Source organism: Cynocephalus volans, chromosome 6 (genome assembly GCF_027409185.1).
Source record: "Cynocephalus volans isolate mCynVol1 chromosome 6, mCynVol1.pri, whole genome shotgun sequence".
NCBI classification, from domain to species: Eukaryota; Metazoa; Chordata; class Mammalia; order Dermoptera; family Cynocephalidae; genus Cynocephalus; species Cynocephalus volans.
The window spans coordinates 105,650,206-105,677,978 of NC_084465.1; the positions used below are offsets into that span (position 1 = coordinate 105,650,206).

At 48.8% G+C, this 27,773-nt stretch overlaps 1 protein-coding gene across 1 annotated transcript in view; it reads right to left on the reverse strand.

The window, feature by feature from the left end:
* The window catches only part of LOC134381001 (uncharacterized), a 128,215-nt gene that overhangs the window by 21,800 nt on the left and 78,642 nt on the right, over nucleotides 1–27,773 (reverse strand). Inside the window, exons 39-48 of the mRNA XM_063101096.1 lie at nucleotides 14,499–14,807; nucleotides 13,511–13,740; nucleotides 13,296–13,427; nucleotides 11,588–11,944; nucleotides 10,396–10,699; nucleotides 6,949–7,085; nucleotides 5,774–5,981; nucleotides 2,821–2,987; nucleotides 1,269–1,381; nucleotides 56–137 (exon numbers count right to left, since the gene is read on the reverse strand). Of these exons, the coding sequence (XP_062957166.1) occupies nucleotides 56–137; nucleotides 1,269–1,381; nucleotides 2,821–2,987; nucleotides 5,774–5,981; nucleotides 6,949–7,085; nucleotides 10,396–10,699; nucleotides 11,588–11,944; nucleotides 13,296–13,427; nucleotides 13,511–13,740; nucleotides 14,499–14,807 (2,039 nt within the window). The remainder of the gene's footprint in view (nucleotides 1–55; nucleotides 138–1,268; nucleotides 1,382–2,820; nucleotides 2,988–5,773; nucleotides 5,982–6,948; nucleotides 7,086–10,395; nucleotides 10,700–11,587; nucleotides 11,945–13,295; nucleotides 13,428–13,510; nucleotides 13,741–14,498; nucleotides 14,808–27,773) is intronic.

The following is a 27,773-nucleotide window of genomic DNA, read 5'->3' on the forward strand; positions in this document are numbered from 1 at the left end:
TGGGACAGCGCATCTGGAACCAGTTAGGAGCTCGGGGTGGCCCGGGCATGGTTACCTTGGCAGAGGTGGAGGCTGTGCTGGGGCAGTAGCCCAGGAGGAAGGGGAGGTGATGCCGGCCTGAGAGCAACAGTTCTTTGCTGGAAGGAAGGAAGGAAGGAAGGAGAGAGCCTGATGTTCGCACCAGGTACCTTGTCCAGATCTCCTGGGGCTGGGTCGGGATCGACCAACCTCCCCAGGAGAGGGTCAGAGAGCCGCGGCCTGGGGGCCACATGGTATAGTGGTTAGGGTTGACTCTGGAGCCAGGTGACCCGTGTTTGAATCCCAACCTGGCCTCTGTCTAGCTCTGCCACCATGGGCAAGTTCCTTGGTAACCCCCTGTGAACCTCAGTTTCCCCACTGGTATAAAGGGGCTCTGGGCTGAACTACCATGAGCTATCTTCCATGAGCTACCAACAGGCCTCCTTGGGTTTGTCCAGTGGGAGCTCCAGCAGGGTCTAGACAGTGGGATTTTAACCTCCTGGCTCCCTCCTGGGAGTTCTCTGCAAAAAGCACCCCTCTTCCCACTCCTTCAGGCCAGGGTGGTGACAGCTCCCCACTGTGGCTAACCCCTGGGTGCTGCACCAGCCTTCCCAGTTCCTCTCTACTGGAGCTTCTCAACCTCGGCATTACTGATGTCTTGGGTTGTATACCTCTTGCTGCAGGAGCCAACCTGTGCATTACAGGGCTTTTAACAGCATCCCTGGCCTCCACCCACTAGAGGGGCAGTAGCTTCCTCCTCCCCAGCTGTAACAAGCAGAGGCTTCCCCAGACATAGTCAAATGCCCCTGGGGTTAAAACCCGCCTCCACGTGAGAACACTGGTTACACCTTTAACAAATGGCTTACTCCCCTCTCTCAATGACAAGGTCTGGGTGGTGGAGCCTGGCTGGTAGCTCACCTGACACAGTATGTAAGAGCACCAAGTACTGGGCCAGGCACCCAAAAGTCCTCCAGACTCCAGAGCTGCAATAGTTATTTGCAAGTATTTAGGGCCTGAACTCATCTATGCCCTGCTCTCAAAGGTCAAGGGTTTCTATAGCTGTGTGACCTTGGAAAAGTTGCTTTGTCTCTCTGAGCCTTCCTTCCCCATCTGTGCCGTGGGGCTGTGAGGAGGGCTGGAGGTGGTGCTGTGTGCTGGGTATGGGTACATGGCAAGTGCCCAGCCAGCGGCTACCCCCCACAATCTCCTCTCCTCCTGGGCTGCCCTCAGAGCTTCAGAGAGCCCCTCACCTGACGGCCCGATTCTGGCCATGGACATGGAGGACCAAGCTGGTTTGAGAATCACAGGTCAGCTGCAGCAAAGCGCTCATCTCTTCCACTGCCCAGAGTTCTTGGAACATGAGCTGAGGAGGGAGCAGGAGGAGAGAGCAGGCTGCAAGGTGTGGGGGTAGAGGGGGCTCGAGGACCCTCACGGGCCTGAAGGGACACTGATCACACCCTACAGCCCCAGCACGCCTCCACCCCCAGCCCCGCACTGCGTGGCAGCCACAGATTCCAGCAGGCCTGGCCTCATCCAACAGCCTCTCAGATGGTGAGAGCCCTTGGCAAGGCCCGGTCAGCCCTTGCTGTAGCCCAGGTTGGCAGTGTCCACTGTAGGCCCCCACATGCACCTGCAGCCCAGCAATCAGCAAGGGATGAGCTCCATGAGATCTCCCCACTCCCCAGCCTTGAGGTCAGGAAAGGCCACGAAGTTCGGGGATAAGGGGCATCCAGTCTGCTCAGTTGTGGGGCTGCAGATTTTTTGCATGAATGGTGATGTCCTTGCCCCCCAGAGCTCCTAGAAACTGTCCCTTCCTCCCACAGTAGAGTGGAGTGCGGGTCAGGGGATTGCTGTGTCACCTAAAACAGGAAGTTGTGAAAGGCTTTGCTGCCAGGCTCCAGAATGTGCTTGGTGACTTGTGGAGAGAGGAGGCCCAGCTAAGCAAAGTGAATTCACGCCAAGTGACAGTGGCCAGGGCATGGCCCCATGCAGCAGGAACCACAGCAGATTCCCCATCTAAGAGGCAGGAGTGCACCCCGGGGAAGGACCTAGGGGCCATGACCGAGTCCCTGTTTTGCTGCCTACTTGCTGTGCGACCTTGGGAAAGCCACCCAAACTCTCCTGTGTGACCCGGTGATGGTGATGACTCATGGAAATTGTCACCATCACCACTTTCATCATCATCATTGCAACGAACGCTTCTGAAGCCTATACTATGTTCAGGCATTCCTGATATTAATTCATCGCTCCTCACACCTCCACGTTACAGGTAACAACTATCACCCCCCAACTTGCAGAGGGGGAAATCGAAAGCACAGAGAGGCCGAGGGATGTGCCTGAGGCCACTTAGCTCACAAGTGGCGGAGCTGCCATCTGAACTCCGGAGATGGCATTCATCAGGACTGTGCGGTCCCACCTCTCACTGGGATGTTAGGAGGATAGAGTGATAAACACACATCAAACCCTAGAACAGCGCCGAGCAGGGGCAGGTGCTGTGCCAGTGGAAGCTGGGCTCGGATTCCGATTAAAGACTGGAAGAGCGGGAAGGACACAGGCCAGGAGCCAAAACATAGGGCGGCAGGATGCCACACCAGCCTCATGGCCAGGAATACAGAGGTTGTTTGGGAGACGCTGGTTACAACTGTCATGATTAATAAAACCTTTGCAAACTGTAAAGCTTGCAGAAACACAAGGCACGATCATCCCCATTAATCCTGCACACAGTGGGTCCTCTGCATACCAGGAGTTGGATAGGAGGTGACAGAATTTAGAAGGCGGCCCTGCCCCTGTCCCACTTCTTACCTGGCTGGTGAAGGGCAGGCCCAGCCTCCAGAGAGCAGGCACCGTGTGGCTGGTGTTCACCACCAGCTCCAGCGTGCCATTCAGTGGCCGAGCCACCAAGGCTGCCACATCCATGGTGACCCCACTGTCCTCAACATGGAGGACCACACTGGCCTGGGTCTGGGTCTCTAGAGACAAATGGCACAGGACTCAGGTTAACCTCCCTTCCCAGCTCAGGGACGCACCACAGACTACAGGAGGGGCCACGCCCTGTGGCCTGGGGATACCAGCAGGAAAGGCTGCCACATGCGGCTGGGTAGGGCCATTGGATCAACCCTGGGCAAGCCTTTGACCTCTCTGAGCCTCCATGACATCATCTGTCATAACTCATCCCTCAGATCTTGGCCTTATCAGCTCTTTCTTTCATTGGGCTGAAATGACACCTCCTCCAAGCAGCCTCCCCTGACTGCCTATCTGAAGTACCTCCCAACCCTTTGCTTCCAGGCCTTCTCCATCCCATCACCCCACTCCTGTACCACAGCAGATGTTCAGTAAGTACTTGTTGAATGAATGAGCAAATAAGGCTTGCAGGGGGAGCCTTTGAGCAGCCCACAAAAGCCTCCCACAGAGAAGTGAGCACGTGGTCCACTCTCAATAAAAGACGGACGCTGTCTGTCATCTCCAGATGTCAGCCTGGAGAGTCCCTGCCCCAAACCACCCCACATAGGCATCTCTTCTCGTCCCCTGCCTCTGAGCTGGACCTCATTTTGCCACGGCCTGCAGATAAAAGCCCTCCAGAAAAGGCAGTTCCAGAGTCTGCAACTGCACAGTCAGGAGTTTATTCTTATTCTTTGGCTCACACTCCTCCTGCCACAGTTAGAAACCAGTTGGGTCCTGGAGGCCCAGGGTAAGTAAACAGATGAAGCCTACTTGGTGTCCAAGGCCAGGTTCCTGTGGGGTGCAGCTCACTGCTCAGGCCTGAATGACACCTAGCCTGGCCCTATCACCTGCCAGCTGGGCCCAGCAGGGTGGGCTGTGCTCCTTGTCAGACATGGCCAAGCCCAGCAGCTCCGAGCCTCAGTTTCTTCATCTATAAAGTGGGCACAGCCCACCCACCTTGAGGGACAGCACCCAGATTAAATGACATAACATATCTGAGAGAATCTGCCTGTGGGGCACACAGTAGGTCTCAGGAAATGTTTCCTTCCTTCATTATTCAGCATCCAACCACGTGCACCTACTACGTGCAGGACATGAGGGAAGGAGGGAACGAAGGAAGGAGGGAGGGAGGGAGGGAGGGAAAACGTGGTTGATGAAGGGGACACAGTCCCCATGCCTAGGAGTTTCTTGCTGTCAGGGACACCAAGAATGCTAACAGAGGCAGAGAGTGTCCCCTGAGGGGTTGGGACAGCTAAATGTGGACAGCAGTGGGGGAAGGGAGAGGTCACACCAGGCCTCCTAGGGGCCGGAAACTAGAGCAGTGTTGGAGGTGTTCATCCAGGATGAATTTCCCACCACTTAGTCACTGAGTCCCTAATACACCCCGAGGTCCCCTGTGTGATCTAGGCTGTGATCTAGGCCCCGTTCACCCCATAGGAGGCCAAGGGCCAAAAACAGAAATGTTTGAGGCCAGAGAAAGGCAACCAAGGAGCTGGGGAAGCCACCCGGGACTCCTGATTAGTCAAGAGCCAGGTCTCTGCAATCTACACGGGGGTCAGAGGGTGGCTCTGCAGTCAGAAGTCTGGCTACGTCACTCACCAGCTGTGTGGCCTGGGCCAAGCAACTCAACCTCTCTGAGCCGCCACACCTCACATGCAGAATGGGGACAATGTTACTAACCCCTGCCTCGCAGGCTCAATCACGCACTCACACAACAGTTGTTTAAGTGAACACCTACTCTGTGCCACTCAGCAAGAGACACAAAAATCCTCCCTGACTTCCGGGAGCATACGTTCTAGTGTAGGGTGGACAGAAGACAGCCAATGAGAAATAAAGATATTTAATAAGTTCCACAGCATGTCAGAACGTGGGGAGAGACAGAGGGAGGTGGGGGTGTAATAAACAAGGTGGGCAGGAAAGGCCTCAGATGACATTTGAAAAAAACCTATAGGAGAGGGGCAGTGAGCCAAGCAGGTAGGAGCGGGAACAGGTAGGAGCAGGAAGAGCATGCCAGCAGATGGAACAGCCTGTGCAAAGGCCCTGAGGCGGGAGCGAGCCTGATGTGAAGAACATCAAGGAGGGGAATGAGGGGGAGTGGGGGCCGTGAGATGAGGTCAAAGAGGTGAAGGTCACAAGAGATCGGAAACCCATCTAAGGACATGGACTTTTCCTCTGTTTGAATGGGATGGACATACAGATTTATTGAAGTCTTGTGTGCAGAGAGATTACCTGGCATGTACACAGTCAATCAATGCCGGCTCTGATTACTGTTATCTTCCTTCCCTGCCATCTGTCACAAGTTTTATTCTGTCCCCCCCAGAGAGATATTGAAACCTAACTCCCTGTACCTGTGAAAGTGACCTTATTTGGAAATAGGGTCTTTGCACATGTAATTAAGTAAAAATAAGGTTACGCTGGAGTTGGGTGGGTCCTCAATCCACTGTGACTGGTGTCCTTATAAGAGGAGAACAGGCACAGGGGGAAGAGGGTCACATGAAAACGGAGGCAGGGGTTGGAGGGGACAAAGAGGATTCATCCCTAGGGCCTCTAAGGGAGCCCAGCCCCACCGGCACCTTGATTTCAGACTTGTGGCCTCCAGAACTATGAGAAAATAAGTCTCTGTTGTTTTAAGTTACCTAGTTTGTGGTACTTTGTCGTGCAACCCCTAGGAAACCAGTGTGGCCCCCTCAGAAGTCAGGCCCCTGAGAGCAAGGCTGCCCTGGTTAGTCCTGTGGCCCAGAGCCTCCTGGGGCCTGATGGAGGTCCCGGGGCCCACCTGGATCAAAGCCTGAGGCTGGCGGGCAGGGTCCCTTACCACGGATCTGCAGCGCTGCACTGAGCCGGGCCTCGCCTGGGACCCCGGCCCGCAGCAGGGCCTGGATGCTGTGCGCACCCCGCCAGGACAGCTCCAGGTGCCTGTCACGGTGACAGCAGTGCACAGAGCAGTTGAGAGACATGGGCCCTGTTGAGACGCTTCCAGAATGCCCAAAGCTGGAGATGTTGTCGTGGATGTCCACGGAGACCTGGAAGGACATTGAGGAGGAGACACTGGGCCACACTGCAGGGAGAGCCAGCCCCAGCCAAGTGGCACCAGCTCCACAAAACCATCCATGTCGTGTGGCGGGAGGAACTCAGGCCCCCTTGAAGGGGCAGATTTGAGGACCAGCGGGGTTGCTCTGGCTAATCACGCGTGTGCCGAGAAAGTGAGTAGAAGAGAGGGGGGTGCCTCGGGAAGGACAGCTGGAGAAAGAGACGCTGGGAAGATGAAGATGTCCCAGATGGTGTGAAGCAGAGATCGGCAAACTACGGCCCGCGGGCCAACTCGTGCCTGCTGCCTGTTCTCATAAATAAAGCTTTATTGTAATACAGCCCTGCTCGTTCATTTACTACTGTTTATGGCTGCTTTCATGCCACAGACCATAGGGCCACAAAGCCTAAAATATTTCCTCTCCGGCCCTTCACAAAGCTTGCCAAAATCTGGTGTGAGATGTCACTTCTTCCTGTGCCACTCCCCAACCATCCCAGTAAAATCTCCACCCCCCTCCCCACCATTATTGAAGGAGCCGCCCAGCAACGAGATGGGGAGAGGCATCGAGATGGGGAGAGGCATCGTAGACCCTGCCACTCCAAATGGGGGTGTGGACCAGTGACATCAGTGTTACCTGGGCACTGGTTAGAAATGCAGAGTCTCCAGCCCCACCCCAGACCTACCAGGTCAGAATCTGCATTTTTCTACATCCCCGGTGGATGCTTCTGTACATAGGCATGGGAGAAGCCCTGCTCTAGGCAGAGGAATGCCCAGGCTGCAGGCACCCCTGAAAGTCCAGTGTTGCTGGATTCTGACCATGCACCAGCCTCTGGGGTGGCAGCATGGGGTCCAAGGTGGGGCTTGCTCCGAGAGCTTCAGGGGCTCTGTGCTGCTGGCCAGCTCTACCAGATTGTCCCTGCTCAGGCCTGCCTGTCAGCCCTCTGCTGACACCTCCTGCTGACCTTGATGGCACCAGGGCCATAGCCCCGGCACTTAGGCTTGGGCAGATCCAGAGAGACCCAGCATGAGAGCAGAGAGGTCAGGGCCGAGGCTGAGGGGTCTCTTCCATCACCATCCGCCAAGTGCTTGCTGAGCACCCCTGCATCCCAGGTTGGCAGGGGCAGAGCTGGGGAAGCTAAGGCCTGAGCCCTCATCCTGGAGGGGCACATCCCTGGATGTCCCCCTGGGACTGAGAGCTCCTGGGGTCCAGCAGGGGTCTGGATTAGGGATTGCAAACTGGTGGCCCTGGAGCTGAGTTCTGTCCTTCTACTCTGGTGCTTTATTTTATTTATTTTATTTTATTTTTTTTAAAGATGACTGGTAAGGGGATCTCAACCCTTGGCTTGGGGTTGTCAGCACCACACTCTCCCGAGTGAGCCACGGGTCAGCCCTCTACTCTGGTGTTTTAAACAAACATAGTATGGGTTCAAGTAAACCCTCACACACGTACATTCACAGCAGCATTACCCACAGTAGCCAAGAGGTAGAAACAACCCAAACGTCCATCAACTAATGCACGGATGAACAAAACGAGGTCTGTCCCCACAATGGAATGTCATTCAGCCATAAGAAGGAATGAGGGACTGATCCTACCACATAGATGAACTTTAAGAATATTATGCAAACTGGAAGGAGCCAGACATAAAACACCCTGTATGACTCCACTTACACAAACTACCTGAATAGGCAAATCCAGAGAGACAGCAGCACACTGGGGATGCCAGAGGAGGGGGAGGGGGAGGGGAAATAAGGATTGACTGCCAACGAGTACGGGCTTCCACATGGGGTAACGAGAAAGTTCTGTAACCGGACAGTACCAATCATCGTACGACAGTGTGAACATGCTTAATGTCCCTGAACTGGGTGCTTTAAACTAGTCAATTTCATATTATTTGCATTTTACCACAATAAAAAATGTGAAAAATACATACAACATGGGGGATTTCAGACATGGCACATGCTCTCTGGTTCCCCACGCAACCCAGTGACACTTTCCATTCTCTACCTGGCCCCCAGAGGCTTTGGTTTGCAGCCCTGTGCCACACGCGGCAGCCATCACTGCCTGAGCTCATGGCGGCAGGTGGCAGCAGTCATCTGGGCCCCTTGCCACTTTATATCACCAGCTTCATGAAGCAGCAACTGTTAGTCTGTCATTCAACGATGTTGGCTGAGCACCTACTACGCACCAGGCCCGGTTCACCACGCACGAAACAGAAAAGCCTGGTCCCGTGAAGCTTGAATGCCAGTGGTGGGAACACAACAGGAACCTGTGAAGACATCACCGTCAGGCGATGGGAAGATGGTCGGGGAGAGAATGCTGGGAAGAGGATCAGGAGGGTCAGGGGTGAGATGCTGGCCAGGAAAGCCTCACTGAGAAGATATGTGTGCACAGAGACCTGAAAGAGGTGAGGAGCAGGCATAGCAAGGAAGGGGGGGGTCCGGCCCCAGGCAGGGGTGCGCCAGGCAAGTTTGGGGAACAGGAGTCATGGCGGGCTTCTCTGGAAGGCATTACAGCAGCATTTGCTGAAGGCAGGAGACAGGGCAGCAGAGACACGGGGGTTGCAGAGGATTCGGAGGGTTCTGACCACACAACTGGAAAGACAGAGGTGCTGTTGGCTGCAGCGGGGACATGGGGGAGGCGCAGGTTGCAGAGCAGTAACGCATTTGAATCTGGATAAGCCGATTCCTAGGCACTTGCTGGGCCTCCAAGTGGACAGCCCTGCAGGCAGGTGGATCTAGATTCTGGCGTTCGGGGTGAGGACCTGCTACAGGGAGAAGCTGTATGAGCTGTCAGTGCAGTGTTGAAATGGGAGACTGGACGAGCCCGCCAGGTGAAGGTGTGTGGCAGCTCCAGAGGAAGGACAGTGTGTGGTGGCCCGAGGGGAAGAGTGGAGTGGCTGGGCCAGGGAGTTACTGCCCCCAGCTTCCAGACAAGGACTGAGGCTCAGAGAAAAGTCTGAACCATGTTTTACCACCCTCCTGCCTCCACAGTGCTTCCAAAATTGTGGAATGAACGAGTGAGTGAGTGACTGCCTGACTGAGTGAATGAACAAATGAGTGAGCAAGTGAGCGACTGACTGACTGAGTGACTGACTGAGTGAGTGACCACAGTGATTCCACCATCGCCTGCGCTTGCTGAGGCTGACCTGCAGGCCTGTCCTGCCCTCAGCCCACAGTGTCTGCAGTGTGGGGACGTTGTGCTGGACTGTGTGGTTGAGAAACGTGCTCTGGCTGAGTGAAGGTCAGCTCCTTGGACACCTGCCGGGGGGGTGTATGATCGTAGGTCCTGGTCCATCAGGCTGGGCCATCCCACAGCTCCCCACCCCCTTGGGGCCCCTCCCAGCAGATCCAGTGCAGACCATGGCTGACCTCCAGACTCCCAGAGCCACCCACCAACACCTCCACCAGGGTTGTCTAACTCTCTTGTCAAATTTAACACTTTCAAAATGTACTCCTGACTCAGGAACACCACCCCCCCCCAGCCCTCCTCCCCCACCATCATCTCCTTCGCAGGGGATGGCAACCGCACTCTCCCACTGCTCTGCCAAAAGCAGAGGCACCATCCCTGCCTGGCCCCCCCTTTCCCCTCTCAAACTCATATCCAAACTTCCGCCTCCACAACATATCCTGAATTCAACTGCTTCTCCCAGACATGCACTTTTTATATAACAGTGACCTCCAAACTACGGCTCGAGGGCCACATCTGGCCTACAGCCTGATTTTATAAATAAAGTTTTATTGGAACACTGTCATGCCCATTCATTTACAGATCAAGGTCTATGGCGCTTCTATCCTAAACGGCAAAGTTGAGTAGTCACAGCAGAGGCTGTGTGGCTCTCACAGCTGAAGATATTAACTGGACTTTAACAAAAATGGTTTGCTGAGCCTGGTCCTAGAGAATGCCTTTCCTGCGCTGACCCTGCCTCAGGGCCTTTGCACTGGCTGTGCCCACTGCCTAGAACACTCTTTCCCCAGATTTCCATCCACATGGCTCCTCCCTCATCTCCTTGCAGTCTGGGCTCAAATATCATCCTGTCTTTGAGGCTGACCTTGACCAACTTATATAAAATTGTGCTCTCCACCCTGCCTCTCTGCTTTCTGCCACTTGAGCTCCCTCACCTTCGAACACACCCCATCTACAACTCACTGTCTGATCCTGTGAGCCGCTTGTCTCCCCTCAACAGGGTGTCTGCTCCCTGAGAACAGGATTTATCTCTTCTTTTTCAGTGCTGTACCTCCAAGGCACACAGTAAGCGCTCAATAAATATTTGATGGGTCTGTTCCTCTGGGGTCTACCCAATTTCAATTGTTTTTCCAGTGGTTGAAAGACGGTTTTTATCTGCGCCCCAGCCCCAGACACCCTGGTGTCTACACCCCCACCCCCACCCCCCAGCACACCACCCCCTCACAGGAGCTCTGGGCCAGCACCTGCCACTGCAGCCCATGGTCCAGCTGCAGCTCACAGGCCCCCACCTGCAGGTCCAGGCCCAGCTGATGTCCGGTCCCCAACCTGAGCTGGGCGGCAGACCCAGGTGGCTCAGCAGGGGCAGAGTGAGTCAGGCATCCTTGGACCAAAGTCTGGGGCCAGCAGGTGTGGACCAGCTGCAGGTGGGCATCTCCACAGTCGCTGCAGAGGTCTGAGGCCAGGGTGAACTCACAGGGGCCCTGGCTCAGGCTGCCCTCAGAGCGCAGGGTCCAAGGGATGCCTGTCACCTGGAATGGTGGGGAAAGTGCGGGAGACTCAGGGAAGTACTGGGAGGGAGCTGGAGATAGACCTGGGATGGGAAAAAGGGCTGCACTGGCCCCTCTGCCCCAAGGCCCCAACTCTTATCAGCACCAAGTCATGGCTCCATTGTGGACTTTGTCTTTCCAAACCTGCAACCTCAGTTTACCCATCTCTAAAATGGGGGTAAGCATAGATCATAAGTCGTTGGAAGATATAAATGAATTAGTGTTTGTGACTTGCTAGCCCAGGCCAGGCACCCAGAAAGTGCTGGATATTGGAAGTCAATCACTAGCACCAAGGATTGCTGGCTGGGGGGTGGTGGGCAGAGATCCTAAGTACTCTGCTCCATCGGGGCCCATGACATGCCCCAAGATAGGAACCCAGGGCCAGTGACAGGTCTCACTCCGCTTGGGTCCCCAACCTCTCTGTACCCCTGTGTTGTCGCCTATGACAGGGGGACAAGCAGCCCCTTCCTCAGCGCGTGAGAATTTAAGGAGCACGTCTATGAAGCTCGGTACGTGGCAGGCGCTTAGTAAACACTGGCTGTCCCTTTTTACTCTTTCCATGTCAGCTCCCGGATCCTTAATTGTAGAAGTGGGAAATCTGAAAGCACCAGCAAAGGATCCACTGAGCCCCAGAGAGGAAAGGAACCCACAGCTCAGGAGGGCCCTGCACGAAAGGGGAGAAGATTCAGTTCCAGCCCATTTTTGGCTCAAAGCTTTGCCGTCGACAGGTCTCTAAATCCAAGTGGCAGAGAGAAAGGAAGCTCCCTGTGTTGAGTACAGAGCGGGGCATACAGTTGGCAGTTCATAATTTGCAGAGGTGGGTGGGATCCCTGTCAGCACCCTGGGCCAACTGGTACGGAGGGGGCTTACTTCCAGCAGAGGACAGTGGTGCATCAGAGAGAGGGACCAGTTGGAGTGTGTGGTGTTGCCATCTGCCCTGATGTCCCCATGGGCAGTCAAGGTGCACTGGCCGAGGGCCACCTCCAGCTGGGCCCCGGGGGGCTCACTTCCCCCAATGGACATGAGGATGTGGTTGTCAGGGGCGACTCCCAGAGCCTGCAGCTGAGGCCATGCGTGCTGGAGGCTGGCTTCCAGGTGGGCATGGGAGCCATAGGCCATGCTGACATGGGCTCGGGCAAAGGTGTCCCCAGAAGATACATGTTCTGCCAGACTGGGTGTGCAGGTGTGGACCAGAAGGGAGCTGTTCAAGGACAGCACAGCCAGACTCTGCCCCCAAGAGAGAAGGTGAGGCCAAGTGGGTGTCCCCCCATCCCACTGCAGAATCTCAGCACACAAGTCAATGACTGCAACCCCCACCAATGCCCACCCCCACCTACAACACCCCACCGAGCGGCGATCCACCCCCTGCTTGGCTCTGGGCGGTCGAGGGAGCCCCCATCTCCCTGAGCTATCCACTGCCCTCACTAACAGTCCCTGTTCCTGCGAAGTGCTTCTTTCTAAAGAGCTAAAACCAGCCTCCCAGGGAGTCACAAGGCTCAGCAGCTCAGAGCGTCACAGGAGAGCCGAAGCCCTGCCCCTGTAATGCACGTACTAGTCCCTGGGTCATTCCCCTGAGGCTCCTCCTGTTCCCATGAGTGTCTCGGGGCCCTCGCCTGCTCTCAGGACGCCCGTCTGGATATATGTCCTTTCTCAATGCCCCAGCTGGCTGCTGTGAGCACCTAGATCAGGCTCATCCCTACCGTGGGAAAATACCACCATGGGAAAACAATCTCCAAAGAGGGGTCTGCACAGAGACCTGAGCACTGGGCCACAGAGTCACCCTAAAATGTCAGCCTCCAGAGCATGCACTGCTCTGTGTGGTCTCTTGCCTGAGCTTCAAAGTCACCCATAGGCAGGAGGGGTTGTTCACAGCTCCACCTTGGTTCATGAGGAAACTGAGGCATGGAAAGAGTAAGTAACGTGCCCGAGTCACACACCCCATAGGTGATGAAGCAGACTGGTCTCGGGCCCTGAGTCCTGGTCACCCACCCACTACATCGTGCACACTCTGGACAGTGTAGCCACCCCTGGGACGGGCACAGAGGTGGTGTCCTACTTCTCTTTCTTGAGAGTGATGAAAAAGACAGTTGGGAATGTGTTTCCTTGTCTCGTGTGCCACCTTCTCCAGGGCAGGTACCAGGAGAGGAGCTGATGGTGAGGGTCTCAACAGCTTTCATTTTACTAGACAGGGCTGGAACACCTGCCCAGGTGGCTGCCCCAGTGACACTGCCAATCATGCAGGAGGGAGGGTCAGGAGGAGGACAAGTGGGCAGAAGGGAAGGGAGAGAGGATGAGGGCAGGTGCAGCGGAGGGGAGGACAGGAGGGGACAGGCAGATGATGGGGGAGGCAGGTGGAAGGAGGTAAGACAGATGGGAGGGGGAAGGGAAGTGAGGGGGGTAGATAGTTGGAAGAGGAAGGGAGATGCAGGTGGGGACACAGGTAGGGGTGCAGGTGGGGTCTCGGGAGACTAGAAAAGGAACAAGGCAGGAGGGGACTCTGTTGGACCCCACTTGGGTCATGACCCCTAACAGTGAGGACACAGCCTAGCCCCCAGGGGCACCTGGCCCTACTATTCACCTCTGGCTGGGCACCCAGCAGCCCCGGGGCCAGTCCCTGGTGATTTCCCTCTGTCCCGCCGTCCAGGAACGCGTGGAGCTGCTCACCATCCACACTTGACATCATCCCAGCCACCACACTGTGTCCCACACTCTGGGCAGAAGCAAAGCTGTGGGTGTCCCTCGGACCCTCTGCCCCCTGGATGGGGTCAGGGCCCCTCCCCCCTCCTTACCTACCTGAAAGTGCCTGTGGCCATCCGTGGAGAAGGGGAGGTCCCAGCGCCTGAGGCCAGCCATGGTGTGGCCGACACTAGCATGGAGCCGGTGGCTGGGGGAGCCAGGGGTTGGTCGCTGCAGGTCCAGGGCGGCGTCCAGCTGATCCCCCATGCTCTGTAGCACCAGGTGCGCTGAGCAATTGGAAGCCACGTGGGCCAGGGACAGGAGCATCCCTGCCTTCGAGGGGAGTCCTGGGGGCAAGAGGGCCAGCAGGGCAGCAGAGGCGGAACCACAGAGATGTCCAGCAAGGGCACCCCATCACGTTGGGGCAAGAGCCAGATGGGAGCCTGGTCAGCCCATCTGCTCTCTGAAGCCCAACGCTGGCCCCCAGGTCCCATGGCCCCTGAATACACTAGATCGAACTTTATGAAACTGTCCACGTTTCACAGAAATGGCAATTCCATCGGGCGCAGCCCGATACCACAATCTCCACACGTAGCCAACGGTAAGCCCCGTCCCCTTTGGGTTCTGAGCTCTCTGAGGACAGGGCTGAATCTCAGAAAGAGCAAGCAGTCTGATCACATGTCCTCCCCTTCCCACTGGACCTTTGGGCTCCTCCAGGCCTCCAGGGGACATCCCCAATAAGCCAGAGCAAGGGGTGTCGCAGCTATTTCGTAACTGCACTCCTGGAAGGCATCCTGGAGGCCACGGCTAGGCCAGGCTTCTGCATGGACAAGCTGGACCAGGGGAAAGGGATGGGCAGCCAGGGCTCTTTGCCATCTGGTTCAGAAGTGTGTCAGACTGAAACAAGTGGTGTCCTGAATCCATGTGTTCCGGCTGAATAACAGCCCAAGGAAGAAGATGGAGCTTGGAGAAGCCAGTAGGGTGAGGAAATAGAGCTGGAACGTGGATCTGGGGCTCAGGAACTCCTTTCCCCCCACCCCTCTTGGCTCCAGGACCTGGGGGTCTTCGGGGCAAGAGGACATTCAGCCTGCAGCACAACTCCTACCTGTGTCGCTCAATGGGCGAATGTTGTGTCTCAGGCTGCCCACAAGCTGGCCGTGCCCAGGGCCCCAGGTGCAGGCCCCACCCAGAGCCAGGGTGGCTGCATCAGCCCAGATGCTGGCCTGGCCCCTGAGGCTCCCCCTCTGGGCCTGCAGCCGGCCCCTCAGTCGGAGTTCCCCCGGCAAAGCTTGGCTGTTGTTCTGGGTGAGAACGCAGGTCACGCTGCGCATGCTGGTGCCATTCCCTGCCTTCTCATGCTTGTCCCGCAGGAGGAAACTCAGCACGGCTGAGTCAGCAGTGACCTTGATGGTACCTGTGGAGGATGGGAGAGAAGTACAGAGTAGGAGCAGCTCAGGGGACCAGGCTGCTTTAGGGAGGAGGAAAAAGAATCCTGGGCCTGCAAGTTGCTAGATTCATGACCTTGTGATTCTAACTCATGTCAGAAATGACACATTTGTGAAATGGACCAAATTATACCAGCTCCCTCCCCGGATGCTCTGAGGACCAAGCGAGCTAATTCACAAAACAGCAGGGCTTTGACACAAAGCAGCCAGCCAGCCTGATAAGAGATACCCGTTAATGCTGGTGTTTAATTCCCACTCAAGGGAGCCATAGACCACTTACAATGGAACAGCCTCATTTTGCACACAACAAAACTAAGACCTGAGAAGCCCCAAAGGACCCAATCTGGAATTCTAGGGAATTTTTCCAGGGAAGAAGATTCCACACCCTTAGGCCAGCCCCAATCCCATATTTGACTGATGAATTAGGGAAATTCTTGCTCGTCTCTGTTTAGGGTCCCTTGATCCCACAGGGTTCTCTACGGCTTAATGGGGTCCAAGTGCCCTTAGACCTCCCTTCTGTTGTAGAAGATTCGACTCGGTGTCACCACCTCCAGGAAGCCTTCCTCAGCCCTCCTTCACCCCCAGCCCGGGATGGACACCCTTGTCCTGCGCTTCAGTAGTACAGCTCATGCTAAACTCTATCACAGAAAAGCTTAAACTCCTCACGAAGCATTTCCCATATGGACAGAACTTTCTCACAGAATCTTCCAAGTTTTACAAACGCCTTATGATGGGTCTGAGGGAACCTACATTAACATGTCCTACAAGATGTTAACCGGTTTCCTCATTTTGAAAACCTGATAACAAGAGTAAAGCTTCATTAGCTTATCATGAAGATACAAAGAAAAATAAAAAAAGAAAAAAGAAAACAAGTGAGAAATTGGACATTGGATTTCCCCCCAAAATTAAAAACCTCTATTCTTCAAAAGACACTTAACAAAATGGAAAGACAAGGCTTTTTCAAGATGGCGGCGGCTGCAGCGGCTGGCGCGGAGTAGCTGAGGTGGAAAAGGTGGCCACTGGGCCTCAGGCAGCCGGGAATCTTGTGGACCTTCCTCTCGCCATCTCTTAAGGGAGGACTGCAGCTGCTGGCCGGTCGTGGGGGGAGACCGCCACTTTGTCCCCGGCAGGAAAGGCTGCCTCATTTACAGACAACAGCTTTGAAGTGTGGAGCAGGAAAAGAACTGTTTCTTAGCTGCAAAAGCGAGTCTCGAAACAGGGAACACGGCGCCAGGGCTGCTGTGGATGCAGCCAGGATCCCGGAGTCCGGGGCCGCGCTGAAGGCGGCCAGCTGCCCTATTCAGGATTCGAGGTTTCAGGCCGGCATTAAAGAAGATTCCTGTGAGCGCCCGAGCCGCGCCGCGACTGAACAGCCCGAGGCAGCAGCGGCCGAGAACTGGGAAAGGCGGCAAACCAGAGACAGAGAGCGAGCACCCGACCTGGCACAGCACTGAGTGATCCCTGGCACAGCTCTGTTCGGGGGGTGGATGCCCACGCGGCTCCCGCCTGCACCACCAGGCCACTCACCGCCCGGTGCTGCCTCCATTTTCCCAGGTGCGGGCAGCTCCGCCCTGCTCGGCCATCACTGAGCCCTCCCACTTGCTTGGCCTGGCGCGGGGGCCTCCGCTCCCACTCCCTCCGCGGTTCTCTGGCGGGGCTGGTGGAGGGGGTGTCCCGGGCCAGTGTCGGGACGGCAAGGAAGTACGGGCAGGCCGACTGTCACTCCACCATACCCTGGACTCCGGCCCCAGGTAAACTCCCTGTTACTGGGAGGCAGATACCATCTCTGCGGCCACCAGTTTGGAAAAAAGCCTAACGAATGTCTGGTTGGGAATAGTGTGGTAGGAGAGTTCCCAGGTCCGCTTGAACCTGCCGGAGACCAGGCTGCAGGTGGGCGCTAGACTCGGTCTATACTGGGGGGATACAAAGGTGAACAAGACCCGAGAAAGATCTACATAGTGCTACAAAGGCACCCAGAGAGACCAGTCGTCTGTGCCCAGCAGAAACCTGGTAGACTTCCTGGGCGAGGCGGTGCCGAGCAGGGTCTTGAAGGCCCAGCTGATAGACGAGGGGTGCAGAAGACACGCCCCAGCCCAGCACAGTGCGCACAGAGTGGGGAGATGTGCGGCCAGGGAGGGGGAGATTCGACAGAAACCACACACCCGGTGGGGTCGCCACTGCACGATCTAACAGCCTGGGCCAGAGCACACGGAACAGGGAGAAGTCCTGCACAGGAAGTGAAAGCTCAACAGAGATCACACACCCTGTGGTACGTGATCCACCAGCCCAGCAGAGTCCAAGCTGACCAGAAAGGTGGCTCCCCGGAGAAGCCCAAGACCCGAGACAACCACACACACAAGGCATTAGAGGCCAATTGAGCAGTCACGGAGGGAGCCATACCAAATTGGCAACCACAGCAACATCCTAGTTAGTCATTAGTCTCAAACCGGTGAACTGTGAAACCCCCGGCCACAATGAATAAACACCAAAAAAAAGATACCAGAAATACAAAAAATCAAGAAAGTACACCACCAAAAGTTAATAAATCTCAAACTCTAGATCCTATAGAACAAGAAGCCCTTGAAATGACTGACAAGGAATTTCGAGTGATAATTCTAAGGAAACTGAATGAGATACAAGAAAACTCAGCTAGATATCATGATGAAATGAGGAAAAGTATACAGGATCTGAAAGAGGAAATGTACAAGGAAATCAATGTCCTGAAAAAAGATGTAGCAGAACTTGCCGAACTGAAGAAGTTATTCAACGAAATAAAAAACACAACGGAGAGTTTAACACCAGCAGGCTTGTCGAAGTTGAAGAGAGAACCTCTGAACGTGAAGATGGGCTGTTTGAAATAACACAAGCAGACAAAAAGAAAGAAAAAAGAATCAAGGACATGGAAGAAAATCTGAGAGAGATATCAGACAACCATAAGCGATCAAATATCTGAGTCATGGGTATTCCAGAAGGGGAGGAAAATGGAGATTCCATTGAAAACATATTCAACAAAATAGTGGCAGAAAACTTCCCAGGTATAGGAAAAATCACAGATCTTCAGATCCAGGAAGCTCAACGATCTCCAAATGTATTCAACCCAAAAAGACCTTCTCCAAGACATGTCATAGTCAAATTGGCAAAACTCAGAGATAAAGAGAGAATCTTAAAAGCTGCGAGAGAGAAACGTCAAATCACCTATAAGGGAGCCCCAATCAGGTTAACATCAGACTTTTCATCACAAACCCTAAAAGCTAGAAAGGAATGGGATGATATTTTCAAAATACTAAAAGACAAAGACTGCCAGCCAAGAATACTCTACCCTGCAAGGCTATCCTTCCGAAATGAGGGGCAAATAGTATATTTCTCAGACAAACAAAAACTGCGGGAGTTCACTACCACAAGACCACCCTTACAAGAAATCCTCAAGGGAGTACTGGGTTTGGTTCCTGAAAAATAACTACCACTACCATAAAAACCCAAGAAAAATCTAAACCCGCTAGTACAATAAAAATGGCATGCATGAAGAGAAAACAAGCTAACAAAAACACTATCTACAATCTAAGGAACCAACAAACACAGAAAACAAACAGTAAATCAGAAAGCAAGGAACAAAAGACACCTAAGACAATCAAACAACCAATAAAATGCTAGGAATAAATCAACACCTTTCAATAACAACTCTTAACGTAAAAGGCTTAAATTCCCCAATTAAAAGACACAGACTGGCCGACTGGATCAAAAAGGAGGACCCAACTATATGCTGCCTACAAGAGACCCACCTCACCCATAAAGATTCACACAGACTAAGAGTGAAAGGATGGAAAAAGATTTACCAAGCAAACAGAAAAGAAAAACGAGCTGGAGTAGCTATTCTTATATCTGACAAAATAGACTTTAAACTAAAAACCATAGAAAGAGACAATGAGGGACACTACTTAATGATAAAAGGACTGATCCATCAAGAAGACATAACAATCATAAATATGTATGCACCCAATGTTGGAGCAGCCAGATTTATAAAACAAACTCTATTAGACCTAAAGAAGGAAATAGACACTAATACCATAATAGCAGGGGACCTGAACACCCCACTGTCAATATTAGACAGATCATCTAGGCAAAGAATCAGTAGAGAAACACAAGATCTAAACAATACTCTAGACCAATTGGAATTGGCAGATATCTACAGAACATTCCACCCAACAACCTCAGAATATTCATTCTTCTCAGCAGCACATGGATCATTCTCCAGGATAGATCACATATTAGGTCACAAATCAAGTCTCAATAAATTCAAAAAAATTGGAATTATCCCATGTATCTTTCTCAGACCACAATGGATTAAAACTAGAAATTAATAACAAACGAAACTCTGGAAACTATACAAACACATGGAAATTAAACAGCATTCTACTTAATGACATATGGGTCCAAGAAGAAATCAAGCAGGAAATCCAAAAATTTCTTGAAACTAATGAAAACAATGATACATCATACCAAAACCTGTGGGATACTGCAAAAGCACTATTGAGGGGAAAATTTATTGCATTAAACGCTCACTTTAGAAGAATAGAAAGATGGCAAGTGAACAACCTAACACTTCACCTTAAAGAACTAGAAAAACAAGAACAATCCAAACCTAAAGTTAGCAGACGGAAAGAAATCATTAAGATCAGAGCAGAACTGAATGAAATTGAAAACCAAAAAACAATTCAAAAGATCAACGAATCAAAAAGTTGGTTTTTTGAAAAGATAAATAAAATTGACAAACCATTAGCATGGCTAACAAAAAAAAGAAGAGAGAAGACTCAAATAACAAAAATTAGAAATGAAAAAGGCGATATTACAACTGATTCATCTGAAATACAAGGAATCATTCGAGACTACTATAAACAACTATACGCCAACAAATTTGAAAATCTGGAGGAAATGGATAAATTTCTGGACACACACAAGCTCCCAAAACTGAACCGTGAAGACGTAGAAAATTTGAACAGACCTATAACAATAAAGGAGATTGAAGCTGTTATCAGAAGGCTCCCAACAAAGAAAAGCCCAGGACCAGATGGATTCACAGCAGAATTTTACCAAACATTCAAACAGGAATTGACACCGATTCTTTACAAACTATTCCAAAAGATTGAAACGGACGCAAATCTCCCAAACTCATTCTATGAAGCAAACATCATCCTGATACCAAAACCAGGTAAAGATATAACCAAAAAAGAAAACTACAGGCCGATATCCTTGATGAATATAGATGCAAAAATCCTCACTAAATTACTAGCAAACAGAATACAGCAACACATACGTAAAATTATTCATCACGATCAAGTGGGATTCATCCCAGGGATGCAAATCAATAAATGTGATACACCATATTAATAAACTCAAACACAAGGACCATATGATCATCTCTATAGATGCTGAAAAAGCATTTGATAAAGTTCAGCACTCATTCATGACAAAGACCATCTATAAGTTAGGTATAGAGGGAAAGTATCTCAACATAATTAAAGCCATATATGCCAAACCCACAGCCAATATCATCCTGAATGGGGAAAAGGTGAAAGCTTTTCCTTTAAGAACAGGAACTAGACAAGGATGCCCACTCTCACCACTCCTATTCAACATAGTGTTGGAAGTACTAGCCAGAGCAATCAGAGAAGAGAAGGAAATAAAGGGCATTCAGATTGGAAAAGATGAAGTCAAACTGTCCCTGTTTGCAGATGACATGATCCTATATATCGAACAGCCTAAAACCTCTACAAAAAAACTGCTGGAATTGATAAATGATTTCAGCACAGTAGCAGGATACAAAATCAACACACAAAAATCAGTAGCATTTCTTTTCTCCAATAGTGAACATGCAGAAAGAGAAATCAAGAAAGCCTGCCCATTTACAATAGCCACCAAAAAAATAAAATACTTAGGAATTGAGTTAACCAAGGAGGTGAAAAATCTCTATAATGAGAACTACAAACCACTGCTGAGAGAAATTAGAGAGGACACAAGAAGATGGAAAGATATCCCATGCTCTTGGATTGGAAGAATCAACATAGTGAAAATGTCCATACTACCCAAAGTGATATACAAATTCAATGCAATCCCCATCAAAATTCCAAAGACATTTTTCTCAGAAATGGAAAAAACTATCCAGACATAGAACAATAAAAGACCACGCATAGCCAAAGCAATGCTGAGCAAAAAAAATAAAGCTGGAGGCATAACACTACCTGACTTTAAGCTATACTACAAAGCTATAATAACCAAAACAGTATGGTACTGGCATAAAAACAGACACACTGACCAATGGAATAGAATAGAGAATCCAGAAATCAACCCACACACTTACTGTCAGCTGATCTTTGACAAAGGCACCAAGCCTATTCAGTGGCGAAGGGACTGCCTCTTCAGCAAATGGTGCTGGGATAACTGGATATCCATATGCAGGAGAATGAAACTAGATCCATACCTCTCGCCGTATACTAAAATCAACTCAAAATGGATTAAGGATTTAAATATACACCCTGAAACAATAAAATTTCTTAAAGAAAACATAGGAGAAACACTTCAGGAAATAGGACTGGGCACAGACTTCATGAATATGACCCCAAAAGCACAGGCAACCAAAGGAAAAATAAACAAATGGGATTATATCAAACTAAAAAGCTTCTGCACAGCAAAAGAAACAATTAACAGAGTTAAAAGACAACCAACAGAGTGGGAGAAAATATTTGCAAAATATATATCTGACAAAGGATTAATATCCAGAATATATAAGGAACTCAAACAACTGTACAAGAAGAAAACAAGCAACCCAATTAAAAAATGGGCAAAAGAGCTAAGTAGGCATTTCTCTAAGGAAGATATACAAATGGCTAACAGACATATGAAAAAGTGCTCAACATCACTCAGCATCCAGGAAATGCAAATCAAAACCACATTGAGATACCATCTAACCCCAGTTAGGATGGCTAAAATCCAAAAGACTATGAACGATAAATGCTGGTGAGGCTGCGGAGAAAAAGGAACTCTCATACATTGTTGGTGGGACTGCAAAATGGTGCAGCCTCTATGGAAAATGGTATGGAGGTTCCTCAAACAATTGCAGATAGATCTACCATACGACCCAGCTATCCCACTGTTGGGAATATACCCAGAGGAATGGAAATCATCAAGTCGAAGGTATACCTGTTTCCCAATGTTTATCGCAGCACTCTTCACAATAGCCAGGAGTTGGAACCAGCCCAAATGCCCATCATCGGATGAGTGGATACGGAAAATGTGGTACATCTACACAATGGAATACTACTCAGCTATAAAAACGAATGAAATACTGCCATTTGCAACAACATGGATGGACCTTGAGAGAATTATATTAAGTGAAACAAGTCAGGTACAGAAAGAGAAATACCACATGTTCTCACTTATTGGTGGGAGCTAAAAATTAATATATAAATTCACACACACACACACACACACACACACACACACACACACACACAAACCGGGGGGGGGGGGGGAAGAAGATATAACAACTACAATTATTTGAAGTTGATACGACAAGCAAACAGAAAAGACATTGTTGGGGGGGGGGAGGGAGAAGGGAGGGAGGTTTTGGTGATGGGGAGCAATAATCAGCCACAATGTATATCGACAAAATAAAATTTAAAAAAAAAAAAAAAAAAAAAAATGGAAAGACAAGTCACAGACCAGGAGAAGATTTTAGCAAAACACATACCTGATAAAGGACTTGCATAAACAATTCCCAAAACTAAATAACACAACTCAGTTTTAAAAATGGGCAAAAGATTTGAATAGACACTTCGCCAGAGAAGATACACAATGGCAAATAAGCATATGAAAGACGCTCAACATAATTAGTCATTAGGGAAATGGAAATTAAAACCAAAATGAAATGTAACTACACATCAATTAGAATGGCAACTAAAATAAAAACCTGAGAATACCAATTGCTGGCATGGACCCAGAGCAACCAGCATTCTTATACATTGCAAATGGGAACATAAAACAGTACAGCCATTCTGGAAACAGTCCGGTGTGTTCCTATAAAGTTAAACATATACTTGGCATGCAATCCAGCAATCCTACTCCTAGGTATTTACTGAAGAGAAATGAAGCCATATGCTCCCACAAAAACCTCTAGGCCAATGGTGACAGCAGCTTCGTTTAAAATTGCCAAGTACTGGAAACAATCCAAATATCCTTCAACTTGGCCATCACAACAAGAAAAAGAAAAAAAGACATAAAAGTCAAAAAGGAAGAAAAAAATTCTATTCACAGATGACATGATTATTACATAGAAAATCATGAGAAATCTGTTACCACTAGAATAGGTAAATCTAGTAAAGGTCACAGGATATACACGATATACAAGAATAAACTGAATTTTCATATACTAGCAATGAATGATTAGAAAATGTAATTTTAAAAAATTCTATTTGCAATAACATAAACAAAATGCTGAGGGATAAATTTAATGTGTGATTTGCAAGAACTGTACACTGAAAACTACAAAACATTGCAAAAGCAAATAAAACCTAAGTAAATGGGGATAAAGTAAATGTAAGTAAATGTAGCATATCCATGGATTGGAAGATAATACTGTTAAGAGGTCAACTCTCCCCACATTGATCTATAGATTCAACATAATCTCAATCATAACTCCACAGCAGGCTTTTTTTGTTGTAGAATATGAAAAGCCGAATCTAAAATTTATATGAAATTACAAGGACCTAGAATATACAAAGCGATCTTGGGAAAAAAAAAGAATAAAGTTGGTGGGCTTATTGTAGTGGATTGAATTATGTCCCCCCAAAACTCACTGAAGCTTGAATTGTGTCCCCCAAGTTTTATGTATTAGAAACTTACCCCCACTGTGACTGGTAAGAAGGTGGGAAATTCTATTATGGTAATTGAAAGATGGAGCCTTGAAGAGGTGATTGGACTGTAGCACCCTGCAGTAGTGAATGGATTAAAAATGGTGGTCAGGGGCGTGGTTCTGAGGGCTTTAAAAGAAGAGGAGAGTCTCTCTGCTTCCACCATCTTGCAATGTGAGACCCCTGGGTTGCTGTCATCACCACCAGATGGACTTTGGACTTCCCAGCCTCAGAAACTGTAAGGAATAAATTTTGGGTTTTTTTTATAAGTCACCCAGTCTCAGGTATTCTTTTATAGAAACACGAAAATGCATTAAAACATTTATACTACCTGATCTCAAGATTTCTTATAAAATTACAATAATCAGGACTGTCGTCTTAAGAACCGACAAGTCAATCAATGGAACAGTATAGAAAACCCAGAAATAAACCATACGTGTGTGGGGCAACCAATATTTTTTGATAAAGTTGCTGTATTAGTCCGCTTCTGTTGCTTGTAAAAAATACCTGAAACTGGGTAATTTATTAGAAAATGAAACTTACTGCTTACAGTTTCAGAGGCTGGGAAGTACAAAGTCCAGGAACACATCTGGTGAAGGCTTTCTTTGGTGGTCACTTCAGAGATGGCAGGGTATCACATTGTGAAATGCTGAAGAAGAGAGAGAGAGAGACAGACTCTCTCCTCTCTTCTTTTAAAGCCCTCAGAACCACACCCCTGACCATTTTTAATCCATTCACTACTGCAGGGTGCTACAGTCCAATCACCTCTTCAAGGCTCCACCTTTCAATTACCATAATAGGATTTCCCACCCTCTTACCAGTAACAGTGGGGCTAAGTTTCTAAACTTGAGGGACACAATTCAAGCTTCAATGAATTTGGGGGGGACATAATTCAATCCACTACAGTTGCCAAGAAATTCAATGGGGAAAAGAAAGTTTATCAACAAGTGATACTGTAAGAACAGATATCCATATGGGGAAAAAATGAACCAAGACCCCTACTTCATATCATAGACAATAATTAGTTCAAGATGGATGCTAGACCTAAATATAAAAGCTAAAGATAAAACCTCTAGAAGAAAAACTACAATATTTTTATAACCAAAGTTTGTTAGAACACAGAAATCAATAGCTAAAAAAGAAATAAATTAGACTTCATCAGAATTGAAAACTAATGATTGTCAAAAGACAACTACTAAAAAAATAAGCAAGCCACAAGCTGGAGGAGAATATTTATGAAACATATATCTTTCAGAAGACTTGTATCCAGAATACATAAAGAATATCTACAACTCAATAAAAGACAAACAACCCAATTTTATAAATAGGCAAAAGACATTGATCTGACACTTCACAAAGACAGACATATGAAGAGATAAGAGACATATGGAAAAAGCTCAACATCATTAGTCACCAGGGAAATACAGATTAAAACTACAATGAGTTACCCACTAGACACTCAGTAAAATGACTTTTTTTTTTTTAAACCTGACACTAGGCTGGCCAGTAAGCTCACTTGGTTAGAGCATGGTGCTGATAACACCAAGTTCCAGGGTTTGACCCCTGCACCGGCCAGCTGCCCAAATATAAAAAACAAAACCCTGACACCACCAAATATTAAGAAGGACTTAGATCAACAAAAACTCCACAAAGGAGCAACAATGTAAAATATTTTCTTTCTGGAATAAGCTCTGGCAGTCTCTAAGAAAAGTAAACATACAATTACCCTATAACCTAGCAACTCCACTTCTAGGTATTTTAAGGTAAATGAAAGCCTATGTCCAAAAAGGCTTATATTAGAATATTTGCAGTTGTATTCATACTAGCCCCAAATTGGAAAGAACCTAGGTGTCAAACAGGAAAATAAGCTACAGATAATAATAATGTGGAATGAGACAGATGAATGTCAAAAACACCGTGCCATATGAAGAGAACATACTATATATTTCCACCTATATAAAGTTTTAGAAAATGCAAGCCTAATCTACGATGCAAAAACTCAGAAGAGTGGTTGCCTCTGGAGGGGATCAGGGAATCTTTCAAGGATGATGGGGATGTTTTATATCTTGTTAGGGGTTTGGGTTGCACGCGTATGCACAGTTGTTAAAACACAGTGACTATATACTTCAGATATGTACGTTTACATCACCAGGAGGAAGGAAGGGAGAGCGTGAGGAAAGAATTGTAAGCAGATATTGAGCTTTACTTAATGATATGTTTGTGCTAAAATGTTTAGGGCTAAGGTGCTCTGACATCTGCACTTCATGCTAAAAAGCATCAAAAATATCATGGATGGATGGATAGTGGATTGATAGGTGATAAAGAAAATATCACAAAACACCGACCGTTGTAACATCTAGGTGGCAGGTATATGGGTGTTTGCTATTCAACTCAACTTTTCTGTATGCTTGAAATTTTTTTTATGGTAAAATTGGGGTGGAGGGAGATATAGGAGCCCCCTTGAAGGGATTCACACTGAACAAATCTGGGGAAATTGAGCACAGAAATAAGTTATGATATAAGAGATTATTGAATCAAATAAGAGTAAAATAATAACCCATGAGTCCGTATTGCAGTGATGAAAAGGAAAATTTAAAAAGGAGAGGGGAGGAGAGGGTAGAAGAAGGGAAAGCTCTTTCTATTGTAAGTAATACATAAAGAAAAATAGAATTAGAGAATCACCATTTGGCAACCATCATCAGAATAATAATAGGTTCAGACAAGAATCATCAGTAGATGCCAAAACTAGTGGGTGACAGTTTTGATGAGAACACAGAATATTTATGTGATCTCCAAGTATCTTACCACAAATTACTTATTACAAAGGAAAAAAAATACAGTGGAGAAACCTGGCAGACACCACCTTAACCAAGTGATCAAAGCTAATGTTACCAACGTTGCATAAATGCCGCGTCACTTCTGTAGTATTCTGCCAACAAGGCTTCTGTGAGTGTAGGCACAAGGAAATCAAATTGAGGGATGTTCCACAAAATGACTGCCCTGTACTCTTGAAAAATGTAAAAATCACAGGGATGGCTCATTCGTTCAGCTGGTTAGAGCGTGGTGCTGACAACACCAAGGTCCAGGGTTCGATTCCTGTGCCGGCCAGCCACCAATAGAGAAAAATAAATAAATATCATGAAAGAGAAAGAAATATTGGGAAACTGTTCCAGAATAAAAAAGATTAAAGAAACAATACAACTGAATGCTGTTGTGGAAGGGAGTTGCCAAAGGAAACAGAGTCACTCAGAGAGATGGAGAACACAGATTTATTATGCCAGCAAAAACTCAGGGGAATTAGCATTCCAAAGACCTGAGCGCCTCATGCAGGGAGGACTAGGTCTTATATACCTTTCTTGGGTAGGTAAGCAGCAAGCATTTCTATTGGCTCTGTCTGTATTCAGGCAGAGTTACCTAAATTGGGGGTCTTCAACAGGTGGTTAACTACGTTACTGTAGTTATGAATTAAAACTGGGTAAAGAGGCTTTTTGGGCAAGGGTCTTTATTACAGCTGGGTGCAAGGGCAGGAAGTGTGGTCAATGAGCAAGTCTACTTCCACAAGGTCTTTAGTAGGGGTCTTCTTTAGAGAGCAACTTCGTCTCTCATGTACACAGGAAATCACTGGCAAGCTGTGGTTTAGTTTAGTCTACTAACACAGGAAAGCTAAAAACTGACATGCTTGTAACCGCAGAGCTACAGAACTCAGACGCTGCATTTCAGCTGTTTAACCCTTAACACAACTCTAGATACTTCTTACATACAGGCAAGTATTAGCTGGGAAATTAAAATAAGGATAATAACAAAGGGAGGACAAGGAATTTAGCCACATCAATGCAACACATGATCCAGAATTTTCTTTTACCATAAAGAACATTAAGGACATTATTGGGACACGTGGAACTGAATAAGTTCTGTAGTTAGACCTCATTGTACCAATAGCACGGTACAAAGTGAATTGTCTGAATTTGATAACTGTACTGTGGAATATAAGAGACTGTCTATTTTTAGGAAATAAATACTAAAATATTTAGG